We start from the raw sequence: 24,498 nt of genomic DNA, 5'->3' as shown, positions 1-24,498 counted from the left end.
ATGCACCTTTTAGTCGTTGAAGTTGGTGTGTGTGGTCGGAAAAGCAAAAAAAATCTACATAGGGAATAACTAAAACGGTTTACGGCACTTGGCGGCGTTTTGGGACTGTTGCAGTCGATACCATTTAGCATCCGTTTACATAGGAGCGAAACGTTTAGGCCCTAGTAATGAGACCTGTTACGAGATGCCCGACAAATCTGAGTTTACTTGAATCTTCCGCATGTGTGAATGTTTACTTTGCTATATCACCGAGTCTTCTCAATCTTGGGAATGCTGACTTTGCTGTATTGCATTTAATGTATGTACCGTCTAGTCCTGAACAATCACCACTGCTTCCGAGTCTGCGACCTTGACGACCAACTTGCCGCACTTGCTTGCTTTCAGCTGCTCATCGCTGGGCCGAGAGCCGACACGCTCAGGCTTGCCCATCGTCTCGGCCTCGTACGCGAATCCATTGAATGTGACGCCCGTCTTGTCGCGCGCACCCGGCGCCGAAAGACGCTTTACGGTCCAGCGGGATGACGGCTCAACCTTGATCACATACTCCTTCTTGCCGCGGCTCTTGCCGGAGCCCGAGTCGTACTCGCGCAGGTTCAGGATGGCGATGCGCTCCAGCCTGCCCTCGACGTACGCGGCGTAGCCCGAGTCCAGGTCGGCACGACCGCCCAGATCCAGCGTCTTGACCTGGAGTGCGGACGACGAGTTGGCCAGGAACGTGCCGGCCGCGAGCTTGCCGTAGTAGGGCGGCTTCGTCTGCTGCTGCGGGGCAATTGGGGCCCAGGCGGCGTAGGGCGAGCCGATGGACTGGTGAAAGTGCACGCGCTTGATGATGCCTGTCGAAGCGGCTTGCAGGGAAAAGTCCATGCCCCAGAGCGCGGCGCCAAAGACGTCTGAGAGGCCGACGGCGCCGCCGCCGTACAGGCTGTTGTGCTCGCCAATCACGTAGTCGGCGTCCGTGGCGCTAATGGACCTGGCGTAGGCAACGTGGCCGGCGATGGAGCGCGCGACGGCCGTGTGGTTCATGAGAGTCGCCTGCAGCGTGACGCCGGGCTGCGTTGCGCCAGCCATGTAGTTGTGGACGGAGACCTGCGTGACGTGCTTCAGGCTGTCGCCGGCAGCAGCCGCCTTGTACATGTCAGGGACCCGGAGCCGGGAGCCCGGGGAGCTGACCGAGGGAAACATGTACTGGAGGGTCTTGACCATGTCGGGACACGCCGCTTGCAGGTAGCTCTCGAAGCGGCCCGTGGTGTTGGCCCAGTCGGCGAGGTAGTCGTGGACGTTGTAGTCGCTGTCGCGGCGCTTGCCATTGTAGAGGTCGGGTTCGTTGCCGATCTCAAAGAGCGCCAGGTGGCCGCGCAACGCGTTGCACGCTAGAGGTACGGTGGCCTCGAGCGTGCGGAAGCCGGACGAGTTCCATGTCGCGACGTTGAAGTTGTGCGAGTACAGTGTGCCCTGGGGGAACGCGCCGTACGAGTCAAAGAACTTGGGACCGATGCACTGATAGGCACCAGGGTCGGCGTTGGGACAGCTGGCGGCGGTTGGTGCCGTGAGAGTCTCGTCATAAATGGCACGGTCCCTGGGTATTTGTTCAGATGGCAGTTTGGGTACTGGTACTCTCTTGGCTACTTACGCCGAATTTCCGCCTACGCGGACAACCATGGGACTCCCCTGGACACTGACAAGGCCATTGATGAGGTTATTAGAGTATTCATTTGCATTTGATCTCGACCCTGGATTTAGTTCATTAGTATCATTGCCATTCATAGTATTGGTATTTCAGACTCACCTGCCCAGTCTGGAAATCCAATCAGCTCAATTGAGAGCGAGACAAATGACGAGTACAAGCCACCATCGGTATTGATGGCCATTGCGCTAGGCACGATGGCCGCCGCGAGAGCTAGAGACTTGACCATTGTTCTGGAGTAGATTGTTGTCTTCCAAGCCTTTCGACGTAAATGTAGACAAGAGAGGGTTATGCCCGTGAGCTCTTGCGAGGTCGCAACCGAGTACTAGAGTCATTATTTCAATGGCCTAGGCACTCTGGGGTTATGGTGGGCATCTGCATCGGACCGACCCTGGGATGTTCCAGCAATGGCGTATTTTTCCGCCTCGTCTTAGTGCTAGGAAGGTGAGATTTGGGGGCGTATTTGTCTTGCCTCGAATGGGTGCTAGCGTCGCCACAGAGAGTTGCATGTCGCTAGGGATAACGTTGAACACAGCGGCAATGGACAAAACAAGATGCAGAAAGAGGTAGAAAGTTGGTTTGCTTTTTTTATGAATACTTAGCAAGAGACGCCGACCTCAACACAGGATGTAGACGAATATTCGAATGTATCCCAACGGGTATCATGATGAATATCGCTGACTGCTCAGCAACGGCGTTCAGCCAAAATGAAATAAATGAAGCCTGCGAAATGGTAGTTAGTTTCATCTGTCAATTTCGCACAGAGGGACTTTTACATACCAGTCTTCCCTGCTTCCTGGATGCCGTTCTGGGTCAATCGCCTGGGGCAGGTTCAGATCCTCGGCTAACCACTCCAGTGTCTTGCGCGCGTACAGGTTTACGTCTGGCGGACATACCGAGCTCATTTCCAGAATGCCCAGTGGCCAACCGAGGCACCGTCCAGGCGAGTAAAACGTCTTGACCGAGTTTTCCTCATGTACGAAGCTCGGAATAGTGGCCAGGACATCGGCCGCCACCTCGGCCATGTGCTTCCTCGCGTACTCGTTTAAGCCCGACAGCGTTTGCGGGTCGGCATGGATCTCGTCGAGACGAAAGTGCGCAATATCATCGCCGAGGAAGCTAAGAAGAAGAATACGCAACAGGCGCACTGAGTTCCAGACCTTGCAGAGGCGCAGGTTCGGATACGTGTGCACGATGCGCTTATATGTCCAGGCAGGCCCGCAGGCCAGCGGCTCCCGCGTGTAGCCAAGACTGGATGGCGGGTTGTCGCAGAGCTGGACAATTTCTTGGTCCACCTCGATGGCTTCCAGGAGCAGCGCCAGGTTGGGCTCCTGCTCGCGCGACTTGGCCTTGATGTTGCTGACCCTGTGCAGCAGGTTGGCCAGCCGCACGGCGGGGTCGTGGCTGTCGAGCAGGCCGCGAACCTGCTGGTCCAGGGCGAGAAAGTGCCGCGGGATGGCAATGGAACGCTGGATGCAGGTCGCCTTGACGTTGTTGCTGGTGTGGGCAAAGAGCAGGCGGGCGGCGGGCGAGGCGACCTGGCCGGCACCGCGGAGCAGTAACAGCTGCATGGCGCCCCAGGTGTGCGCGAGCCAGCTGGTGGGCGCGCTGCTGGCCTGGAACATGGTGGCCTCGAAAAGGGCCAGGACGAGGACGGCTACGAGAGTGCGGTCCTCGACGGCGGCTTGGGGGTCGGCGAGCGCTGCGTTGACGCGGGTCAAGGCGCCGGCGTACTTTATGCGCGCCGCCTCATCCTGGTTGTGCAGCTGGCGGGAGTGGCGGGCGTAGGCGGCCAAGGCAGTGGCGTCAATGGCCCAGGCGCATGCGTCGTCGCGAGGGCTATCCGGAGCGTAATAGGAGGCCAGGTAGGGTTCAAACGGCGTGGCGGAGATGAAGGTGTTAAAGAGAAAGGAGATGGATTGCTGATCGGTGTCGGGAGACAGCGGGACGGAGATGGCGGAGGGGGAGGCGCAGGATCCGAAGCTGGCGAAGGACTGTAAAGAAGAAGGCGAGTCGGCTTCTTGGACGGAATACGAGGGCGAGGACGATGTGCTCTCTTGTCTGGGCGGCCTCTGCTGCTTGGTGAGCGCTTTGGACTTGGATGCTTGTTTCTGTGTCACGCGGGTCGTCTCATTGCGCATGCGGAGAGCCGTCGGATCGGGATATCCCGGGCATTCTTGACCTTTACGACGACATTGTGAGCATCCCTCCGGCGCGCGATCACACTGCGAGATGGCGGATTAGTTGCTAATGATGAGATTGGTGGTGGTATAGCACACTCACCTTGCGTCGTGCCGGCCGGCATGCGTGGCATGCGGTTGATGGGCGACCGCTGAAGACCATTGAGTGGGTGATGAAGCGCGCTAGCGAATGGCCACTGTTCGTTGATTTTGCATGAGAATATATGAGATGCAGCACCCTGTCTAGGGGGTGATTATTGGCAACATCACGCAGACGGGATTTTAATGTAGTCAAGTCAGATTGAAAAGAGGCGTTGGCTGTTACGTCGCCCGCTAACAACAGCCTCCATAGTGGCTGCACAGCGCTCCGTTGTAGTGCCGTTATAGTGGGACAAGGCTGTCTTGATCTCCATCAACCTCCCGGCCGGCGATGCCGCGTCGCGGAACATGGCCAATAGCAATTTATAGAAGTCGATAGGCTGAATCAAGGCAAACATGAGTAATATCCGTGGGCAGGGTTGGTTGTCCCGAGTTGAGCGGTCAAGGAGAAGAAACAGCTCGGAGCGGGGAGTTACGTGGTTGAGAGCCACTGTGTCAATCTCGGCACTGGCGCCGCCTGAGTCACACAGAGCTTTTTGGGCTTGACGCACCAGCGTCATTTAAACAAGAGATGGTCCGCTCTACATTTACCTAACGGCATGGAACTGCAGTCAAAGCATCACAATGAACCAAGCCCGAGGACAGAAAGCATTGGCCGGCCAGCTCAGCTACCGAGTGGCCACGGTCGACGACGCCGCCTTGTTACAGCGCATGATCCAGGACAGCTTCCGGCATCCAGACGGCTGGACGGGCGCGGCGTCAGGCATCATGTCCCGGTACAGCATCTCGCTCGAACGCGTGATAGAAAAGATATCCAAGCTAGGAAGCACCTTTATCATTGTCGCCGAGGCAGGTGATGGTGGTGCGCCCGCAGTCGCGTGTTTCCAGGTCTACCAGAAGAGCGCGACGCTCATCCGCTTCGCCACGTTTGCCGTCGACGTGCAGCACCAGGGCCGCGGCCTGGCCCGGGCGGTGATGCAGCTCGCCGAAGACTATTGCCGGCAGGTCTTGGGAGCGACGACGATGCAGCTCAACACGCTGTCGAGCCGCCCAGGCTTGCTCGCGTGGTATCGACAGCGGTGCGGGTACCACGAGACGGGCGTGCGGGAGCCCTTTAGCGTGACGGCGAGCTTTGGCGGCGGCGGCGGCGGCGCGGCGTCGGGAGGTGAGGCGGTCCCGGACGACTTGTGCTTCATCGTCATGGAAAAGGAGCTGCAGGCCGCTGGGAGATGATGCGTGATGCGTGGTGCAAGAGGGAAATTTTGCTCGGTTGGAAAGCGAGATTGTTGCGTGGAGGACATGTCTTTTAGTGGGCGCAACGCTGTCAGCATAGCCTTGCAGAAGATTACAGCGACATGGGAGCACTGAAGTTTACGAAATGGCCACCGAAAGAGGACTAGCGCCGGACATTTGCGTCAGCCTTGCCCTGCGCAGCCTCCTCGACTTACACAGCCGAATTCTCCGGACAGCAAAGGAAGAAGAAGACGATTCGTTATCTCCGCAAATGAAGGGACCGATTTTGCTCTTCACTCAACACTGGTCCAGTTGAGATTCAACTTTCTACGAAACGTACTCCCGATTGGGGTTATGTCTCGCAGACTGGTGAATGGCGATGCCTCACTCGCCTCGTGCCTGTAAAGTCAACAGTCTCCTTTCTCCAGGTAAAATAAATCACAGATGCCAATGAATTAAATCTGCCAACTCACTTGCTGTTGTGCTTTTTTTGTCTCTTGATTTATTCCAGCTCTGCGGCCCGATCGCCGACACGACGCTTGACAGTGCCAGCTATGTCGCCATCGTCGAGCTCGTCGTCTTCATCCCCGCATTGATTGCCAGCATCGTTGGTTGCGCCCGTCACGGATTCGGTCGCTCTGCCGGATGGATTTATACCAATCTCCTCAATCTTGTGCGCATCGCCGGCGCCATCTGCCGGCTCATCGTGGCCGTTTACATTGCTCTTGGGGTCACGCTACACAAGCTGCAGAATCCTCAGCTTCGACTAGAGAGCGGCGCCGACTTGGACAACCGGGCGGGGAACCTCTTGGAACGTGACTCGAGAGGGCGCTACTAGTATTGCGCAGTGCTCGTCATTCCCTTTCCCCATGTTAGCATAAACCAAGTTTACTATTTCATGAGGCTTACCACAAGCTAAATAACATCCAAGGCATTGTGCTACCCTATCGCTCCAGCTACCTACGATCACGCGAGTAGCAGGCACCTGGTGTGACTTGTTCAGCTCGGTTACAGACCATTACGCAAGATGCCGCAACGATCCAAGCAAGAACCCAGATTAGCTGAAAAAGCCAAGATGCGGGACCCCTGCCCCCTCGAACAAACAAGGTTTGGCCCAAGCATGGATAGTCTTGCCCTGGTTGCTTGATGTCTGGCAACTGTGGCTCAAGCTCTCCCCACAATTTGGGGGTCGATCGCTGCAGACGGCCGCCTCTTAGTGGCTGAAGAGCGCTGCAAGACTTCAGACAGCGCGACAAGCATGCGAATTACCGTTTTTAGCGGCTGTGGGACCACTGTAAATACGTCATGGATGATGGAGCTTGAGCTGTCCGAGCCCAGCTACAGGGCGGGCAACACCGACAGAAAATCTATCTTGACATACCCTGTGAAGCTTGCACGTTTCATTCTCCTTTTCACCCCATCTAGTTTTTCTGCTCTTTAGCTTCTGTGCTGCAGTCATTATCCTCATTGCTGCCGGTCCAGCTGTTACCGATACTCCTCGCAGCTACCGGATAGCAAACGGACACACTACCTACAGCCACTCGCCTGGCTGGTGCAGAAAATATTATTGCACAATAGCATCCTCGAACGAATCAGACATCTCTGTCAAGCCGCAGCCCTGCAGCCATCTGCATCAATTACGCGGCCGTAGACAAGATGAATAACCCCAATCAGGTCGTGCCCTCGGGCCAGCACTACTCTGGCCGCAATCGCGTGCCCAACATTCAGGAATTCATGGCCCAGCTCGACCGCGAGAAGAAAGAGCGGGACGCTCAGATTGATGCCCGCCTCCAAAGCAACGACAAGGATGGTGAAGTCACAGAACATCAGAACCGCGACGAGAAAGCCGAGCGCAAGGATGCTCGCTGGGTGCGTGATCCCGTCACCGGCAAAGATGTCCAGATTCGCGACGCCAAGCTAGATTACAAAAAGGCTGCCGAGGACCCTCAGGTAAGATGCCAATTTTTGAGTCAAATCTAGAGAAAAGCAGCCAGCTAAACGTTGGTAGATGTCTATCCCAAACGAAAATCTCGGCAAGGATACCACGGTGCCCAAGCCCGATGGCATGTCTGGCGAGGAGTACCGTGAGGCCATGGATATTTCTGCACCACCCGACCCAGTGCAAGAGGGGGCCACCTCCGACGTGCCCATTCGGAGCGAAAAGACGTCGGTCCTATTCTACAACACCCCGTCCGTCAGCTACGAGCCCATGTTTGAGAGCCTCGAGAACAAGGCCAACGGACTCTGCCTCGGCATCTTTCTAGCCATCGTCTTTGTCGGCAAGCTTTTCGGCGGCAGGCTACTTGGCTTGATCCCTCTGGGTTTCTGCATTGCCTCTGGAGTCTTCCTCTGGTGCAAGGAGCTCATTCGCCAGGGCCGCGATACTGAGTGGTCTAGCGAGCAGGCTCGTGGCGAGACCGCTACGGTCAACCTGATTCCGGAATCAGTGGAATGGCTGAACACGGCCATTGGCATTATCTGGGGCCTCATTAATCCCGAGGTTTTTGCTGCTGTTGGCGACACGTAAGTTTCTGCAGACTCTTTTACCTCGTTGGTATACACCAGTAAACTAACCGTTGTCCAGCCTCGAAGATGTCATGGCCGCCTCCGTCCCCGGCATCATTGAAAATGTTCGCGTCGCCGACATTCACCAGGGCAGCAATCCTATTCGCATTCTGAATATGCGCGCTCTTCCCGACTCCCATGTCCAGGATATCAAGGAAGACACCCGAAAGCAAAACGAAAAGACCATGGACCCTAATGAAAGGGCTGCCCTGGAGCAAGCTGGCGAGTTTTACAACATGGAGGTGTCTTTTGCCTACCATGCAAAGCCCTCTGGACAGGATGTCGCCTCCAAGGCTCGCAACATGGGCATGCAGCTCGTCTTCTATCTCGGTATCCGTGGTCTTTTTGGTGTTCCCCTCCCCGTCTGGGTTGAGCTGCAAGGTCTGGTGGCCACTGCTCGCCTGCGACTGCAGCTCACACCCGACCCGCCCTTCCTCAAGACCATGACAGTCACTTTGATGGGAGTACCCAACGTCCAAGCCGGCTGCACTCCGATGATCCAGAGAGGCGTTAACATTCTCAACCTGCCTCTCATCTCCAAATTTGTCAACTGGGCCATCTCGGCGGCGGCATCCATGTATGTCGCGCCAAAGAGCTTGACACTTGATGTCAGCAGCCTGCTCACGGGTGATGATATCAAGAAAGATAGCATCGCCATGGGCGTCTTGTACCTTCGCATCAACAAGGCAGTTGACCTCAGCAAGCAAGATCAGCGCGGCAGCAAAGGCGGTGGCTCTGATCCTTACATTACCATCAGTTGGAGCAAATTTTCCAAGCCTCAATTCTGCACGCGCGTGATTCAGGATGACCTGAACCCCTTATTTGGGGAAAGCTGTGGTCTTCTGGTTACACCTGACATTATTCAAGCAGATGAGCAACTCTCGGTGGAGTTGTGGGACAGCGACAGATCCTCTGCTGACGATGTTGTGGGCAAGGTCGAGCTCAGCATTCAAGAGCTCATCAACCACCCAGGAAAGGTCTTCCCTCAAGTTTCGAAACTCAAAGGAATGGGTGCAGACAGCAGCATGCCGGGTGAGCTGCACTGGGAAGTGGGATTCTTCGGCAAAACGCTCTTCCGCAAAGCTTTGCGAACCGATGAGAACAATCCGAACTTGCCGGATGAGATCAAGAACAAGCCTGATTCCCCAGAAACCCAGAACGCTGTGCCCCAGAATGCCGAAGCTGAAGCAGCTCTGCACACACCACCTGACCCACTTTGGCCCTCTGGTATTCTAAGTGTTGTCGTGCACCAAATTGTCGGCCTCGAGCTGGCCAATGTTCAAGGCTCAGATGGCAACCGCAAAGGCAAAGAATACGAACCAGCTCGCCCCGAGGCTGGTGAAGTAAAGGAGGCTGAAAACAAGAAGCTGCCAAGCTCCTACTGCACTATTCTCATCAACGACGACTTGGCTTACAAGACCCGCACCAAGGTTGTCTCCTCGCAACCCATCTTCAATGCGGGCACTGAAAAGTTCATCCGCGACTGGCGTTCGTCGATCGTCACCGTTGCTGTTCGCGATGCTCGCCACCGACAACACGACCCGCTCATTGGTGTTATCCCTCTCAAGGTCTCGGATGTCCTGCAAACCAGCAGCGAAGTCACACGATGGTATCCCCTCGACGGCGGCATTGGCTTCGGCCGCGCCCGCATCTCGCTTTTGTTCAAGTCTGTGGAGCTGCGCCTCCCACCCCCCGAGATGGGTTGGGATATTGGCACGTTCGAGTTTACGTCCGACAAGATTGAGACAGTAGGCTGGGCGCCAGCCTCCAAGGCTAAGCTGCGCCTCCGTACCGGTGGCTCGACGGCCAGCGTCAAACGCTCGTGCTCAGCCAAAGAGGACGACAGCATGACATTCGACGTGAGCGGCAACGGCCACAGCCAAGAAATCCGACTGCCCGTTCGTCACCGCTACAGGTCCCCTGTATTCCTCGAGTTCAACCCCGTTGGCAAGAGGCATTCGGAAGCGTATGCTGCTGTCTGGCTGAAAGACCTGAAGGATAGCGACGAGCAAGACTTTGATGTGCCGCTGTGGAAATGCAACAATTCCCTCCGTCTTTCGCAAAATTATATTACTGAAGAGAACTTCAGAGATGTTCCCGATATCGACATTGAAGAAATTGGCCGCGTCAAGTTCCGGGGCCGCTTTTCGCCTGGTACTGACTCTGACCACATTCGCTTCGTCAGTGACAACGACTCGCGGGAGACGATTGAGGCCTGGGAAGCTTGTTATGCCGAAGGTGTTCGTGAAAAGGAAGTCAAGGCTGAAGTGCCACCGCTGACCAAGGAGCTTCACGACAACTCCTTGACGCAAGGCCGCGATGTTCTGGCGCAGGCTAATGAGGGCGAGCGCAAGAGGTGGTTGGCCAAGGACGGCACCGACTGGAGTCAGGCTTTCGGCGAAGACCCTACTCAAGCCATGGCTGGTAGCAAGAGCGTCAACGGCACTGACGACGAAGATGACGACGAGAATGACTCTGACAGCGATGGCGAGACCAGTGGCAGCTCCCGTCCCGTAACCGGCGTGTCGGCCGGGACCTCGGACGTGCATCCCACTACAGCAGCGGGGAGCAGCTCGATGAATGCCGTTGACGGCCGCGTATCGCTCGAGACCACCGCGACGGCCGCCACGGGCGCGAGCGACACGTCCAAGAAGAGCCACGGGCCGATCTCGGCGCTCAAGGAATACCGCGAGAACAGCCGCGACTTGCACCGCAAGCAGCGTGGGCTGATGCAGTGGCGGCCGATGCGCAATATCCAGTTTGCCAAGGACGAGGCTAAATATCTCGCACGCAAAGTGAAGAACATAACCGCGCTGGACGGCCGCAAGCCAGACGTGGAAACGGAAGTTTAAAAGTGGGAGATTGTTACTGTTGATGATACCACGAGAAGCCTAGTTTCATCATGTTATCCTTATGAATTGACGTTTTTTGTCATCGTTCATGTTTATTCTGTATTGTTTATCAAGTATTTTATATGTTATGAAACTAAAACTTTTCTACGAATGGACGCAGGTCAAGCTCCTGTGTAAATGCCGATCTGTGCTGTGTGTGCAGGTACCAGTAATTCTCGGCAATCTATCCCCGCCCAATGTTAGTCACTTTTGATCTTCTTCTCATCGATAGTCTACAGAACCAGAAGAACTTTGTCAAGAAGGAGAGAGCACTTACAGCTTCGGGGCTAATCTTGCCGTCGGCCACGCCGCCGTTAACGACGCGGTCCTTGCCCCACGGGGTGTCGATGCCGCCGTCGATGATGGTGTAGGCGACGTGCACGCCGCGGGGGCCAAACTCGCGCGCGAGCGACTGCGTGATGCCGCGCTGCGCAAACTTGCCCGCGGCAAACGTGGCAAACTTGGCGGACCCGCGGATCGCGGCCGTGGCGCCCGTGACGATGAGCGTCGGCGGGTGCTGCGGCTTGGCGTCGACGGCGGCGAGGAGCTGCGGGAGCGTCTTTTGCGCAAAGTAGAAGAGACCATTTCTATTTCTCTCCTCATCAGAAAATGTAATCTTTGAAGAAGAAGAAAAAGTCACGTCTCGAGCGAAGCGAGGTCCAAAAAAGAAAAAAAAAAACTTACGCGGCGGTGCCGAGGGAAGTGTTGAGATCAGAAGGCACAAGGTCCAGGAAGGACTTGTAAGCGAAGCCGGCGTTGGCATTGTACACGGCGGCGGCGAGCTTGGCGTTCGGCCAGTCCTGGGCGATGCGCGCAAAGGCGGCGTCGACAGAGGACGGGTCCGCGGCGTCGGTGGTGATGCCGATGGCGGTGCCGCCGGCTTTGGTGATGGCGTCGGCGACGGGCGCCCAGCTGGACTCTTGCCGGGCGAGGAGCGCGACGGGATAGCTCTTGGCAAAGAGCTGCGCGACGGAGGCGCCGGTGCCGGAGCCGACGCCTGCGACGACGGCGTAGAATGTGGGAGCGGCCATTGTGTTAGTGGTGATGTTATAGAGACAGGTTACTATGTGTGTGTGTGTGTGTGTGTGTATGTGAATGAGATGGGGGGAAGTGAAAAGTATCGCAGAGAGTGTCCCTGGGTATTATAAGGCGGAGATGGGGAGAGGGAGTAGAAAGCGTCGCGAAATGTCTTGGATGTTTACAAGTCGGAGAATAGTGTACGTCGGAGTTGAGAAAGTGCGATGATTACAAATTGGTTCAATGACGACAAATGGCGCCAGAGCTGCTGCACGGGCGGAGATGGAGCCATCCCGAAGGGTTCTTGTATCATTTTCTTTCGCTGATAAATCTATTTTTGCCAACTGATTAGTGTACGATAGTGATTTAGATGGCAGGAAAAGAGGAAGAAAACACCGAGGATTGATGAATTCGGGATGGTATTTGTACTTGTTATCAGTTGGGTGTAGTAGCTTTCCCCGCACTATCGTGACGCATTCGACTACCAAAGTCGGTTGAATACTCAGCGATGTAAGAAATCTAGAATAAAATGGTAGAATTCTGTTGCATGTACGTAAATTATTCAGAGACAGTAACAGATCGCTGCGGTTTAGTAGTGTGTGAGAGTATGTGAATATTCAAGACGCTGGCAGCACTTACACCTGCACTTCTAAAATGGCCTTGATCACGTCAACTCTCCGATAGCTATCAGCCACCACCAATATTCCCGCCCAGCAAGAGTAATCGATCTAGAAAGCCTGCATAATGTTAAGTAATGAGTCGCACGGATATCCGTCTTCATTGCGCGGAGGCACTGTCAAATAACACTGAACCAGCAGGGATCTGGTCCAAGCCGCGTGACGGCTAGTAGCGCTCGGGAGCCATCCGGATACAGACATCAGAATATTCAGTAATGGCAGCCAATGAACCCGAATTTTGCCAACATCCACTATATCCTCAAGATTCGCGACACCCCATGAGCTTTAAATGTATAACATGGCACTATGCGATCTTCCTCAAGGTGCTGGAGGCACTTACACGGCACTTATCACAAAATGAACTTGATCGCTTCTACCCTCTAATAGCATGCTTTTGTTACTACTGTCTACCAAGGCCAGCCGTGGAATCGCCTGCTCTCACTTTCATCTCTCGTTCAACGCTAGCCAAATCCCTCGCAATGCGCCTCGCCATCTCCCCTTCCGTCCCTTGCAAACCCTCATAACCCTCGAAGGCGCACTTCAGCCAGCGCTGCGCCTCCTCCACTCTTTCCTGCCTCATGTGCAGCAGCCCGAGATTATTCGCCACTGCGAGCGACAGCTCATCCCGCTCTCCGCGCGCCTGGACATGGCCTTGATACGCACGCTGCCAGAGCGCCTCGGCCGGCGCGAGTTCACCAAGCTTGGCGTGCGCAAGCGCCATGTTATCCGCCACCGACGCCGCGATGCCCTCGCGGCCATCACCATCGTCGCGGGCCGTTTCAAACCCTGCGAGCACGCGCTCGCCTAATACGACGGCGTCGCGCAGCCGCTCCTCCTCAATGTAGCCCAGGAACAGCGTGTACGCGACGTCGACGGCGTCAATGCTGTCCGGGCCCACGGTCGCTTCGAACCCGTGCAGAGCGCGCTTCGCCATCCTCTCAGCGTCTTGCATGCGCTCCAGGGCGTGGTAGGCCTTGGCGAGACTATGGCACGTGCGCAGCACATTCTCCCCATTCGGCCCCTGGAGCTTCTCGTAGGACGTCAGCGCACGACTATACAGGGCCTCGGCGGCCACGTCGCTGTCGCGCAGCAAGTGCAAGTGCGCGAGAGAGGTCACCACGTCCAGCGTGCTGCCGTCCTCTGGCCCATAGACCTGCTCATGCTCCGCGAGAGCTCGGGCCAACAGCGCCTCGGCCGCATCGTGCTCGCCGAGGCTCTTGTGCGTGAGGCCTAGGTTGTACACAGTCGAGAGCGTCGTGGCGTGGTGCCGGCCAAAGGTCCCCTCACACAGTGGGAGGGCCTTTGCCCACTGTCCCTGCGCCGCGGCGGCGTTGCCCTGCGCTGCGTACATTTGCGCCATATTGCCGACCGTGTGCAGAGTGCTCTCGTGCGCGGCGCCGTGGCACGCCTCGCGGCCTCGCAGCGCGGCTTGGTAGTAGTGCTCTGCCTCTGCGTAGCGCCCCTGGCGCTTGTAAAAGATGCCGAGATTGTTGAGGACGTTGTGCTGCGGGTCTATGATGTCCGGCGGCGCTCGCTCGTACCCCCGGACAATGTCGAGGTACAGACGCTCTGCCTCTTCGAGGCGGCCTTGGTCCCAGCAAAATGAAGCGAAGTGCTCTTGCGTAAAGAGCGTGTCGGCATCGTCCGGGCCAAAGAGCTTCCGCTGAGCGGAGAGCAGTTTTTGGAACAAGGACTCGGCGCAACCGGCGTCATGGCGGGCGAGTGCGTTGCAGATTGTGACAAAGTCTTTAAACTCGCGACCCATTATGTAGCCGTCGTAGCTAATGTCTTTCAAGGGCATGTTGTAGGAAGGAAGAATGTGAATGAGGTAGGCGTAGACGGTTTTGTGCTTGAACTGAAAGGTCGAGATACCCGCTACGTGAGTCAGCCGAACTATTGGACGGCAGGCATGAATGACATCTTGGGCATGAATTGTTCGCCTTGAGGTACGAAACTCTTCGTTTGTTGTTCCATACAGGACAGTCAGCGCCTTCAAGTGCTCATCAGCAGTCAAGCGAAACGTCGGTTCGTTTTCTGCCATTGCCAGCCAATGTGCCGTTCGTGTGAGAACGAACTTGGGCATCGAATCGTTGTCGCGCAGGATACGTTCCAAGTATGGATCGAACGCAGGCTTGGAAGTATCTGGTATTTGCGATTCGCCGTGGACGTCCGCGCGTGTTGTCAATGGCACCCATAAATTCCTCCGTAGCAGATCGCACTGGTCATCCAGCGTTGTAACCGCCCACAGCCAGCTTTTCCATGTCAATGTCAGCGGTTTTGCCCCAGCCAATGAGACACACTCTGGCACTTACGATCCATGGTTGTTGCCCAATATGTATTCTTCAATCTCTTTCCTAGGCTGATCAATTCCCAGGAAGATATCGCCTTTGTCTATTCGTCGCTCCATCTCGCTGCGCACATACAGCCGCACCTCCTCCTGCGCGGCCATCACCTCCACGGGGCACGACACTGTTTGCATGCAGGCATCCTGCTGGCCGTCCCCGTCGCCGGATGTAAAGACTGTCCTGATGCTCGAGCTCGGTGCGTCGGCCATGGCAGTCAGCTGCAGTGCCAGCGCCGCCGCCATGTAATCAATGCCTCTGACCACAAGGGACACCTTGCTAAAATGACGCGACATTGCTTCCAGCAGATGGCCTAGGTCTACGGCGTACTCTGCATTGAACAAGCGCACGCCTCCGTTTGTGAAATCACACCCAGATGGCAAGGCTCCAAATTTGACAGACTTGTGAAAATCGTCATACGCGGCCTCGCTCTGCTGCGCCAGCTGTGCAACCAGCGTCCGCAGGCACGCAACGGCCTCATTCTCCGTCCCGCCGTCGCCCGCAAAGTAATAGCACACAGCATGCTCCGTCTCACTCGGCAGCCGCTGCAGAAGATGGTGCGCCAGCGTCGCCGCCAGCAGCGTCCGGCCCGAGCCCGACGGCCCGTAGAGCCACAGCTTGCGCATGGTCTGCAACGTCGCGTCCTGCCCCGGCGCGACCCAGCCTGCGTCGGGCTGCCCGCTGAGCCAGGCGTTCACGTGCTCGTCGGCAAAAATCCATCGGTTCGTGCCCGGCTCGACGAGCTGCAGGCTGATGCCTAGTGTGGCGTTGCCGGGTCCAAAGGCCTCTAAGGTGCCGCGGGCTTCGGGGTCGCTGCTCACCCGGAATGGGAGCATATCCATCGCCAGCGTTGTCTCCTCGTCACTGCGTCCATGGGGCGGTGGAAGAACAAGTTTGGAGGAAAAACTTTGGAAAGAAAAATTGAAAAGAAAAATTGAGAAGAAAAAAAGAGGGAAAAAAGAATGAAAGCAAGCGCCCAGATCACGAGTGATGCGCGGCGGAGATAATAGTGCTGAGGCTGAATACTGGAAGCCCACTTGCCCACTTCAGCTGAAGTACCACGACCTACAAAGTACGCATACAGCATCAAAATGCCAAGATGTTTACACTGAAGTCGAGATTGAGATACTTTCAAAATCTTGGGGAATTCTAGTATAATTTGGAGTAAAGTATAAAAAAGGCGCTCATAACGAATTTGTGGCTTAGCCGAGCATCTGTCTCCAGTCAAGCCATCTAGCGTATGAAGCTTGCGGGTATAATGTCCTCCTTGAAGCTCTCCAGCAACCAACACGACACTTCTCGGTCCTCACGAGGGGAATACTCGATTCGAGTCTCCTCCCCGTCTCTGTTCACTACCACAAAGTATTTCGCAAGAGGATCCTGCGCAGCCTCGGTAACAGACCCCGTTCTAACAATCACATCGCCGTTGCACAAGCCAGCCCCCTCGGCATGCGATCCGGGCACCAGGCCTTCAACAATGCCCCTCGATGCAGACAGTCTACTATAACCATACTGGATAACACATTGTCTCGTCTCGCGCAGCGTGTTTCTCGTCGATCCCACGCGCCGGCCCGCGAGGTTGATGCTTGGTTTGCCGGTCAAGACGGCGTGTAGCTGAGCGGCACAGTCAACTCTGCCTTGCAAGAAACGATCGATACTCGCAAGCCAATCTTTTCGCTGAACCTTTTCGCCTCGCCTCCATCTCGCCGAGAGCTCCAGGACAATTCGATCGAAGAGACCGGAGGAATTCGAATCGCGCTCACCAGGTAGGCGTCGTAGTTGGTCGTCTACCAAGAGAAGATATACAAACCCGCGATCGTACGGTATCCACTCTGAATACCATGACGTAAAGAAATATTTCATTGCATCGTCCATGGGAATGTTGATTTCCGGATTGGCGTAGTATCTGTACAAATTACCGTTGATCCTCGTAGTCACGTAGGATGGTGGGACGAGGCCGAAGCGGTATGGCAGGAAGATTGCGTAATACTCGGCAATTCCTGACCGGTGTCAGCCAAAGCCCGCAAGAAGGGGTAAATGCTTGATGGCTTACCTTCGATATACCAGGCATTCTCCTCGCCATTCTCCTCATTGCTCAAAGCCGTGAAGCTGTGGACCATTTCATGCGCAAGCAGATTTGTGACTTCTTCATCTGCTGCGTCCAATATGGAGTCGCTGTATTCCAGTATATAACTGCCTAGAAAGCTGGAACCGCCCCAACCTCGGGGAGCAGTTCGAATAAAAACGCGATATGAGCCGTCCAGGTCTTGGAAAAAGTCTGCCATCGGTGTGTATAAAGCTGTGTTGAAGCTTTTGAGGCGTTGAAGAACTGGTGGCAGGCTTCCAAACCAGTATGTGGCACAGGTGCCAGGCGCAGGGTGCAGCTGCGGTCCGGGTGGGGAGCTCTGGATAGGCCCAACCATGAAACAAGAGCGTGTGAAGGTATCGACAGTGCCAAGTTGCTCAACACGGTAAGGTCCTTCTCCGTAAGTCCAGACAGCGCGCGTCCCTGGTGTTCCCCCAGACAAATCCCATTCGACGGTGTGTGTGTAAAGGTCGCGCTGGGCAACCTGCGGCAGAAACCAGCCACCAGTGCCGATTAGCCCTCCTTGATCGAAGCGTAAGTCAACTCTCGGGCCAGGAGCAGTATGGCTATCAATCTTGCGAGGGAAGACGTCCATCTTCAAGGTCAAGTCGCTGAAGGGATCTCTGCCGAGGCGCCATTGCTGCAGGGTGCTTGTTTCGTCCACAAATATAAATGGCAAGCGTCCGGCGGTATCCGTCGCATATATGTCCGACTCTGTGTATGGATGTGCGGCAAAGTTACCGAACCAAGTTGTGTAGTTTAAGTGCGGGTTTGGGCCCGTGAAGGCTGATTTGGGTATGGTGTAAGATACCGACAGGTGAGAGACATCACCTCTTGATGTAAAGTGTGGCCGTATTTTGAGGGAGAGGACGGGGTGAGATTTCCTCAACATGTTGTATGACTTCATTCAGAGGCTTTGGGGGAGAGGTTGTGAAAAGGAACAAGGGAAGAGATGCCTGGGGCGTCTGCGGATATTACCTAGGTAGGTAGGCTCGGATGTCGGCAGGGCAGGCAGCCGTGAACTTGGCACACAGCATAGCATACACTACACTGGGGCCGATCGACTACAAATAAAGCGCCTAATCCGGCAGTTCTTTTTTCGAAGGCCAGATTGGGGAAGAATTCCGATGGCGCCAATGCCACTCGGACTTGGGTGCGCGAGCCACCGCAAGAGTGGCATATGACAGCGATGCCGGTGGCCAGACGAGCTCGGGCGGTCTGGCGAGGCCTACGTCGTTGCAATCTCGACACGTATAGCCTGGCGTCAGCCTGGTGGAAGCGTGCGTGTGCCGTGACTCTTTGGTTATAGTGGTGACTCGGGATCGCTCGCATGTTGTACCCGGTTGGCGGTCCATCAGGCAGCCTTCTGCGTTAGCGACCAGGCTACTGCTTCCAGACGTATGATGGCGGTGGTCCGGCATATTTTACGGGACCGTGGAGGCTCCATGGCCCCGATTGATAACTAGACATCATGCTTTTTCTTTTTTTGGCTGCTTCTTTTTCTTCTTGCGATGGTGGAAGAAAGGCAGCGGCTTCGTGTACCAACGGCACACTGCCAATGCGGGATACCTCAATAGACCCCGCGCTAGAGACACAAGCAAGATGGCCGCCGTAGAGTCACACCGGGCGGCCGGGGCTAAAGGCTCGGAGGCTAACAGCAACCCGGCCAGTAATCGATCAAGGACGGTCGATGTGGATAAAGTTGAGGGAATTCGGGACTGGGCTCATGGGCTAGCTGGTGCGAATAGGTGGCAGTGATGTGTAGGTTTGTGGATGCGAGGCTGCAGGCTGCGGTGGATTCATTAACCCAGTAGCACGCAGTATTCAGGCCTATGAAACGCCAACTGGTTGGTGCGGCTGGCGCCCGGCCAGCGAGCGTGTGGCTTCAGCACAAGGTAAGTTAGCCTGCAAACCGCAGGGCTAGACCATTCCCAACCACCATCGAGCTTCCCTGTTTTGCCTGGCCCGCGGCGCCCGCCGAACCGCTCACGCCCACTGCCTGATATACTGGTATAAAGGATTTTTGATGCATTTTTTTTAACCCGAAATCATTGCCGCATTAGGACCTGCTTGACTCACGGGCGCGATGCTGGTGGCGCCACCATGGATATAGACGAACAATACGCGCCGTTTCCAGGAGCACGCGCCACGCCCAGCAGACCCGACAATCCTCATGCAGATGTCGAGGAGTCATATACACGAGTTGTCAACCGTCCCAGTCCTGCATATCAAAATGCAACTGCTCAGAAGGCGCGCCCAGCGGGTCCTCTCGCTGCACAGCCCGTGCCTAGAGGGTCAACTCTGTCGGCACCGGCTCCCGTATCCGTGGTATTGAGGACCTCGCCGATCAAAGTGCACGAGTACTCCGAATACGATGTCGCCATCACAGGTAAATGACCAGTCACTACAATTCATCATCACGGGGACAAGAGTGGCTAACGTGACTTTAGAAGCTACCACGGCAGAGGATGAGCCGCCGCGCAAGAAGAGAGGCCGCCCCAAAGGATGGAAGGCTGGCCTGTCATATGCTGAGATGCGAGGCGGCGTTAGACCCAAATCAGTTATGCGCGTTGGCCGGTCTGGCAGACAGACGCAAGCACCAGACTACAGATTGAAGCGTCGGCGCAAGACTGCCGCGCGGTCAGATTCACCGCAACCGAGGGAGCTCTACCTCGCTTTGAAGCCGGTATTTACGCGTTTTTTGTGCGAATGGTCCGGCTGCCAGGCGGATTTGCATAACATGGACACAATGCGCCGACATGTGCATGCAGTTCACCTCAGGCCTCAGCATCAACAGCACCGCTGCCTGTGGGGTAAATGCGCCGGGAAATCAGCCACGCAGCATGACGATGCCGCGGCTCTGGCCAAGCACATGGAGAGGGCTCACTTGGTACCGATGGCTTGGCATGTTGGGGATGGACCAAGGAATAGCTGGGATTGGACCACTCGGCTCGAGGCAGATGGGGAGGCTGTTCCGGACTTCCTGAAAGACAGCGACGGCAACCAAGTGACGCCGTCAACGCGGGATCAGGAAGTGGAAGATATACTGACGTACAGGAATAACAGAAGGAAACTGAAAGATCTCATCATGCGGCGGGATGAAAACTTGGAATCACAGTCATCGGGTGAATCTGAAGGCGAGGACATGGCATCAGGCCTGTGATGCAACTGGAGGTCAACAATCAGGCGTTATGGTGATTCAGACATGGAAAATGGGTAGGGCCCTGGCTAGATTTGAATATTTCGGAAGGTGTAATTTTACTTTTTTTCAGCCTCGGACTCAGTTTCAAATCACCGAGCGGCGAGATGACCGAAAGCCAGCCCTGCTGATATGTAGCCGCGCAAGACACCGTCACTAAACATGCTCAGGGATTCGAATGCCGCATTGGTCTAGGAGACCGAAATCTCTCACTAGGGACACTGGACACCGTCCTGCTCCGTCCGGAAAGTATGTGCTGTGGTCTAGAGGACTCGTAAGTGCAGACGAAAGCCCAGACAGTCGACGCGTCGCTCGATTTGGCTTATCCAGAAGCGGAATGAGCCTGGGCACTTTTGATATCGTGGCAAGGCTGAGCTGCCCAAGTTTAGGGCTGTAGGGTTACGCGGCGCAAGCCCAGTTGAACAAGGCAGGGAGGTACGTAGTTGGCTGACGGCGGCTCTTACGGAGTCGGCTGTACTGAGCAGGCTGTGGCTTGTCGGGCGAAGGCAAGGACTGTAAATCTACCACCCATTTACAGGGTTGCGGACAGAGAATCGAAGGTAGCAAGGATTACTTTGGCAAAGGAAGCCGCAAGCACTCCGTACTAAGTGTAAGATGGCTGGCAATCTGTCCGGCAGGCTATGCGGAGAGCTTATGGACACAATTTGGACCTGCAGTGCAGGTAGCTATTACAACCACATGACAGATGAAAGAACTTTATTCTTTACCTCATCAGCTTGCGAAGACGGGGGACAAGGCAGAGGTGGTGTGGGAGAGACGGAAGTTGGATTTGCGAAGGCTGACGACGCGCTCTAGGAGGATGGGATGGCGGGCGAATAGAGCGCAAGGCGCCACACACAGCACGAGTAGGTGAGCTGGAGTCCGGTAATTAGACAAAGGTGCAGTGGCAGGATGCAAATTGCGTCTTTCTTTGGCCAAGGCAGTTCTTTTCTCCGGAGCCGTGACTGGCTGGAGAGTAATTAGCGCCGGGAGGGCAAAACGTTGTGGAATGGGATGGCGAGGACGGACGAAAGCCGGCCGGATGGCTCTCTGACAGTGGAAGCTCGCGATGCCGGTAGAGGTAAATAGGCAGAAGGTCACCAAGAGTTTCTGGGTGTATTTCAAAGCAGGCGATACAAGGCGCGGCGTTGAGGATGGTAAATCGAGTCAGCCAGGCCTACAGGTTAGCTGTTTAATGGTACCGCAATATCGCCTTGGCAAAGCGGCAATGCCATGTTGAACAGGGTTCAGATTTGACCCCTCAAATTGGTCTTTGCGGTACATGGTTGGAACGTGCCGGGAACGTTTATCTGACTGTTGCCGAGTCGTACAGCAGTATTACGAGTCAAGTAGCACAAGATGGTAATTGCATCTACCTACCTAGGCGACTTGCTAGGCGACGACTCAATATTGCCTCTAGGTACAACATTATTGGTGTGTCCATTAGTGAGGGCTTGCGAGGCTCAGCTAGCGCGCCTTGCCATCAAGGCCTGCTGAGGCTCGTAACGCTCCAGTTTAGTGGCTGCGAGACTACACTGGCCTTGATCCAGAAACCCGCCAATGTCGAGCACCCAAATGGCATCCGCGTTGCTGTTTGGTCGTACGGGTCCATGCGACTCGGAATTATGCATCAACGTTTATTAGATTAGATTCTAGAAGGCAGCCTGGACGGTCCATGGTTTACTGGCAACCTGGTTGGGCCAAGCAGCCCCTCTTCACTGCTGGCGTGCAGACGTTCCAGCCACGGTGCCACGGCTCTGGCCTATCCGGACGTCTTTGGTGGGCCAACCCCAGTCGAGCGCCGTCTCCCCACAGCCACAGCACACCTTCTTTGCTTCTGTCCAGCGAGGTGCCCACTGTATTTGGATGCCAGCTGCAAGCCTTCAGGGCTGTCAGGGCCTGGATGCCTGGACAGGTGTCCAAATACAGTGTGCTTGGGTGTTTTAGCGCCAGCATTAGCCTGCCGGCCAGTGCTCTGCTGATTGCTCAGCAACTCGAACCGCCCAACTCGCGCTGGTGCGAGGCGAGATGCGCCATCTCGGCCTCCCGCGCCCACGTTCTGTCGCTGTCCATCTCCACCCTCCCCCCTCGTTGGCATCATCGCTTTCCCATTCCTCTTCTCTTCCCTGTCCCCGAATCGTCCTGCTGATACTTCGACTGATAGCATCACCGCCAGCGTCCATTCGCCCTCTTCTCAGCTGCGGGCAAGCCATGGCATCGACCGCGTGATTTTTAGCCCCCGTCCAAGCAAGATCAAGGAACCTCCTCAGTCCATCACCTGCCCGTCACCATGCCGTCCAAAAACTCCAATGGCCCCTCGGGCCAGGTCAGCCACCGAATACGCAACTTCTTCCGCATCAACAGCCCCGCGCCTGCCGACAAAGAAAAGAATGCCTCGCCCTCGCCCGGCTCCTCCAACATCACCGTCAACACGGGCAGTGCCGCCGACAACATGGCCAGCCCCAAACCCTCCCGCCACACAAAGTTCTTCAGCAATACCGTCGGCCGACTTCGCGCTCATACTGTGGCTAGCGAGGGCAACCAGCTCGAGGAGGCCATGAGCCCGACGGCTCACGCTAACCCCTACTTTGTACACCAGGGCCAGCCTGGCCTCCGCCATCACAACGACGGCTCTGTGCCCCCAAGCCCCCCCGATACGCCATCGTTGCACATCTCGGGCCCTGCGGGCGGCGCCGGCGAGCACGCCACCACAGAGACCAAGGAGGAGTTGGCTCGCCGGCTGAGGCGAGTAGCAAGCGCACCTAACGCCCAGGGCATGTTTGTCAATGATGCCGACAAGGTCGTGGGCATCGACGGCGCTCGCCCGGGCACCGCCGAGCTCGGCAAGGATCCCGTCTTTCAGAGCCCCGACTCCGGCAAGGTTGGTCTCATCAGCTCCGCCAACGCCCACGCTAAAGCTCACGCCGCTGGATTGCAGGATGACGACACCCTCGGCGCTCTTCCGCCCCCAAAGGCCACCAACGCCGCCTTCCGCCGCACGTACAGCTCCAATTCGATCAAGGTCCGCAATGTGGAGGTCAATCCCTCTAGCTTTGACAAGATCAAGCTCATCGGAAAGGGAGACGTCGGCAAGGTCTATCTTGTCCGTGAGAAAAAGAGCAATCGCCTATATGCGATGAAGGGTACGCCTCACCGTCCCTCCGTCCGTCGCAAGCAACTAACAGTCTGTGTAGTCTTGAGCAAGAAGGAAATGATTAAGCGCAACAAAATCAAGAGAGCCCTCGCAGAGCAGGAAATCCTGGCGACAAGTAACCACCCGTTTATTGTCACCCTCTACCATTCTTTCCAGTCCGAGGACCATCTCTATCTGTGCATGGAGTACTGCAGCGGAGGCGAATTCTTCCGCGCCCTGCAGACTCGCCCTGGAAAGTGCATTCCCGAAGACGATGCGCGATTCTACGCTGCCGAAGTCACGGCTGCTCTCGAGTACCTGCATCTGATGGGCTTCATCTACAGAGATCTCAAGCCTGAAAGTAAGTCAAATAGTATCCCGTGACTCCCCAGGCCGCCTAACAAACGTCGCAGATATTCTTCTACACCAGTCTGGACACATTATGCTTTCAGATTTCGACTTGTCAAAACAATCTGACCTCGGCGGCAAACCAACCATGATTGTCGGCAAGAATGGCGCACGAACGGACGCCCTCCCCACCATCGATACCAGATCTTGCATCGCCAACTTCCGCACCAACTCTTTCGTCGGCACCGAGGAATACATTGCGCCAGAAGTTATTAAGGGTAGCGGCCATACAAGTGCTGTCGACTGGTGGACGCTCGGCATTCTCATCTATGAGATGCTTTACGGCACCACCCCCTTCAAGGGCAAGAATCGCAATGCCACATTTGCCAACATTCTTCGCGAGGACATTCCCTTCCCCGACCACGCCGGTGCCCCACAGATCTCAAAGTAAGCAATCAACGCAATCTCGTACATCGACTGTGCCACTTTGAGCCATGCTAACGACCTTGCAGTCTTTGCAAGTCCCTGATTCGGAAGCTGCTTATCAAGGACGAGAACCGACGACTGGGCGCCCGAGCTGGCGCCTCCGACATTAAAGTCCATCCATTCTTCCGCACCACACAATGGGCTCTCATCCGACATATGAAACCCCCCATCGTTCCTCATGCTGGCCGCGGCATCGATACCGTCAATTTTCGAAACGTCAAGGAGAGCGAGAGTGTCGATATCAGCGGTGCCAGGCAGATGCCGGGTGTGCCGTTGGACAGTGGTCTATCTACGCCAGGAAACGAAATCGCAGACCCGTTCCTCGAGTTCAACAGCGTTACTCTGCACCACGATGGTGACGACCACCATCATCAGACCTACCAGAACGGTATCCAAACATAGCCACATGGGAATGGCTCTGCCGCCGCCCTCTAGCAGATATGTGTACACGACTTTGCATTGAAGGATTAGAGTTGCATTCGACCTCTTGACATGTATTTCAGCCTGTTTTTCTTACCTTTACTCATAAGCCACACCTGTGACGACTCGATGGATTGG

The 24,498-nt window shown here is 55.8% G+C and overlaps 10 protein-coding genes across 11 annotated transcripts; 4 read left to right on the top strand and 6 right to left on the bottom strand.

The window, feature by feature from the left end:
- Positions 1-309: 309 nt before the first annotated feature.
- On the bottom strand, positions 310-1,913 carry LMH87_004213 (uncharacterized protein; the record flags this gene model as incomplete). Its single annotated transcript, XM_056195398.1, has 3 exons — positions 310-1,576; positions 1,631-1,730; positions 1,787-1,913. 3 exons carry the CDS (start codon positions 1,911-1,913, stop codon positions 310-312), a joined length of 1,494 nt encoding a protein of 497 aa, XP_056049031.1.
- Positions 1,914-2,382: 469 nt separating this feature from the next.
- On the bottom strand, positions 2,383-4,027 carry LMH87_004212 (uncharacterized protein; the record flags this gene model as incomplete). Of its 2 annotated transcripts, XM_056195397.1 has the most annotated exons (5): positions 2,383-2,407; positions 2,465-2,505; positions 2,558-2,567; positions 2,621-3,909; positions 3,968-4,027. In XM_056195397.1, 5 exons carry the CDS (start codon positions 4,025-4,027, stop codon positions 2,383-2,385), a joined length of 1,425 nt encoding a protein of 474 aa, XP_056049030.1. The 2 variants fall into 2 exon arrangements, with proteins under 2 accessions (XP_056049030.1, XP_056049029.1); XM_056195396.1 differs by lacking the exon at positions 2,558-2,567 and having other exon boundaries at positions 2,581-3,909.
- Positions 4,028-4,587: 560 nt separating this feature from the next.
- On the top strand, positions 4,588-5,196 carry LMH87_004211 (uncharacterized protein; the record flags this gene model as incomplete). Its single annotated transcript, XM_056195395.1, has 1 exon — positions 4,588-5,196. The coding sequence occupies one exon, from the start codon at positions 4,588-4,590 to the stop codon at positions 5,194-5,196; it is 609 nt and encodes a 202-aa protein (XP_056049028.1).
- A 1,656-nt stretch (positions 5,197-6,852) lies between these two features.
- Positions 6,853-10,613, top strand: LMH87_004210 (uncharacterized protein; the record flags this gene model as incomplete). Its single annotated transcript, XM_056195394.1, has 3 exons — positions 6,853-7,146; positions 7,205-7,719; positions 7,781-10,613. The coding sequence occupies 3 exons, from the start codon at positions 6,853-6,855 to the stop codon at positions 10,611-10,613; spliced, it is 3,642 nt and encodes a 1,213-aa protein (XP_056049027.1).
- A 133-nt stretch (positions 10,614-10,746) lies between these two features.
- On the bottom strand, positions 10,747-11,683 carry LMH87_004209 (uncharacterized protein; the record flags this gene model as incomplete). The annotated part of the gene is made up of 3 exons (XM_056195393.1): positions 10,747-10,836; positions 10,930-11,239; positions 11,337-11,683. 3 exons carry the CDS (start codon positions 11,681-11,683, stop codon positions 10,747-10,749), a joined length of 747 nt encoding a protein of 248 aa, XP_056049026.1.
- Positions 11,684-12,746: 1,063 nt separating this feature from the next.
- Positions 12,747-15,530, bottom strand: LMH87_004208 (uncharacterized protein; the record flags this gene model as incomplete). Its single annotated transcript, XM_056195392.1, has 2 exons — positions 12,747-14,598; positions 14,659-15,530. The coding sequence occupies 2 exons, from the start codon at positions 15,528-15,530 to the stop codon at positions 12,747-12,749; spliced, it is 2,724 nt and encodes a 907-aa protein (XP_056049025.1).
- Positions 15,531-15,921: 391 nt separating this feature from the next.
- On the bottom strand, positions 15,922-17,666 carry LMH87_004207 (uncharacterized protein; the record flags this gene model as incomplete). Its single annotated transcript, XM_056195390.1, has 2 exons — positions 15,922-16,688; positions 16,742-17,666. The coding sequence occupies 2 exons, from the start codon at positions 17,664-17,666 to the stop codon at positions 15,922-15,924; spliced, it is 1,692 nt and encodes a 563-aa protein (XP_056049024.1).
- A 1,211-nt stretch (positions 17,667-18,877) lies between these two features.
- LMH87_004206 (uncharacterized protein) lies at positions 18,878-19,937 on the top strand (the record flags this gene model as incomplete). Its single annotated transcript, XM_056195389.1, has 2 exons — positions 18,878-19,163; positions 19,225-19,937. 2 exons carry the CDS (start codon positions 18,878-18,880, stop codon positions 19,935-19,937), a joined length of 999 nt encoding a protein of 332 aa, XP_056049023.1.
- Positions 19,938-20,862: 925 nt separating this feature from the next.
- LMH87_004205 (uncharacterized protein) lies at positions 20,863-21,257 on the bottom strand (the record flags this gene model as incomplete). The annotated part of the gene is made up of 3 exons (XM_056195388.1): positions 20,863-20,942; positions 21,003-21,150; positions 21,216-21,257. 3 exons carry the CDS (start codon positions 21,255-21,257, stop codon positions 20,863-20,865), a joined length of 270 nt encoding a protein of 89 aa, XP_056049022.1.
- A 1,006-nt stretch (positions 21,258-22,263) lies between these two features.
- LMH87_004204 (uncharacterized protein) lies at positions 22,264-24,342 on the top strand (the record flags this gene model as incomplete). The annotated part of the gene is made up of 5 exons (XM_056195387.1): positions 22,264-22,854; positions 22,912-23,116; positions 23,168-23,467; positions 23,520-23,901; positions 23,967-24,342. The coding sequence occupies 5 exons, from the start codon at positions 22,264-22,266 to the stop codon at positions 24,340-24,342; spliced, it is 1,854 nt and encodes a 617-aa protein (XP_056049021.1).
- Between the last annotated feature and the right edge of the window lie 156 nt (positions 24,343-24,498).

Source organism: Akanthomyces muscarius, chromosome 2, assembly GCF_028009165.1.
Source record: "Akanthomyces muscarius strain Ve6 chromosome 2, whole genome shotgun sequence".
Classification (NCBI taxonomy): domain Eukaryota; kingdom Fungi; phylum Ascomycota; class Sordariomycetes; order Hypocreales; family Cordycipitaceae; genus Akanthomyces; species Akanthomyces muscarius.
Note: the sequence above shows the minus strand (reverse complement) of the source record. Positions and strands in the feature narration are given on the sequence as shown.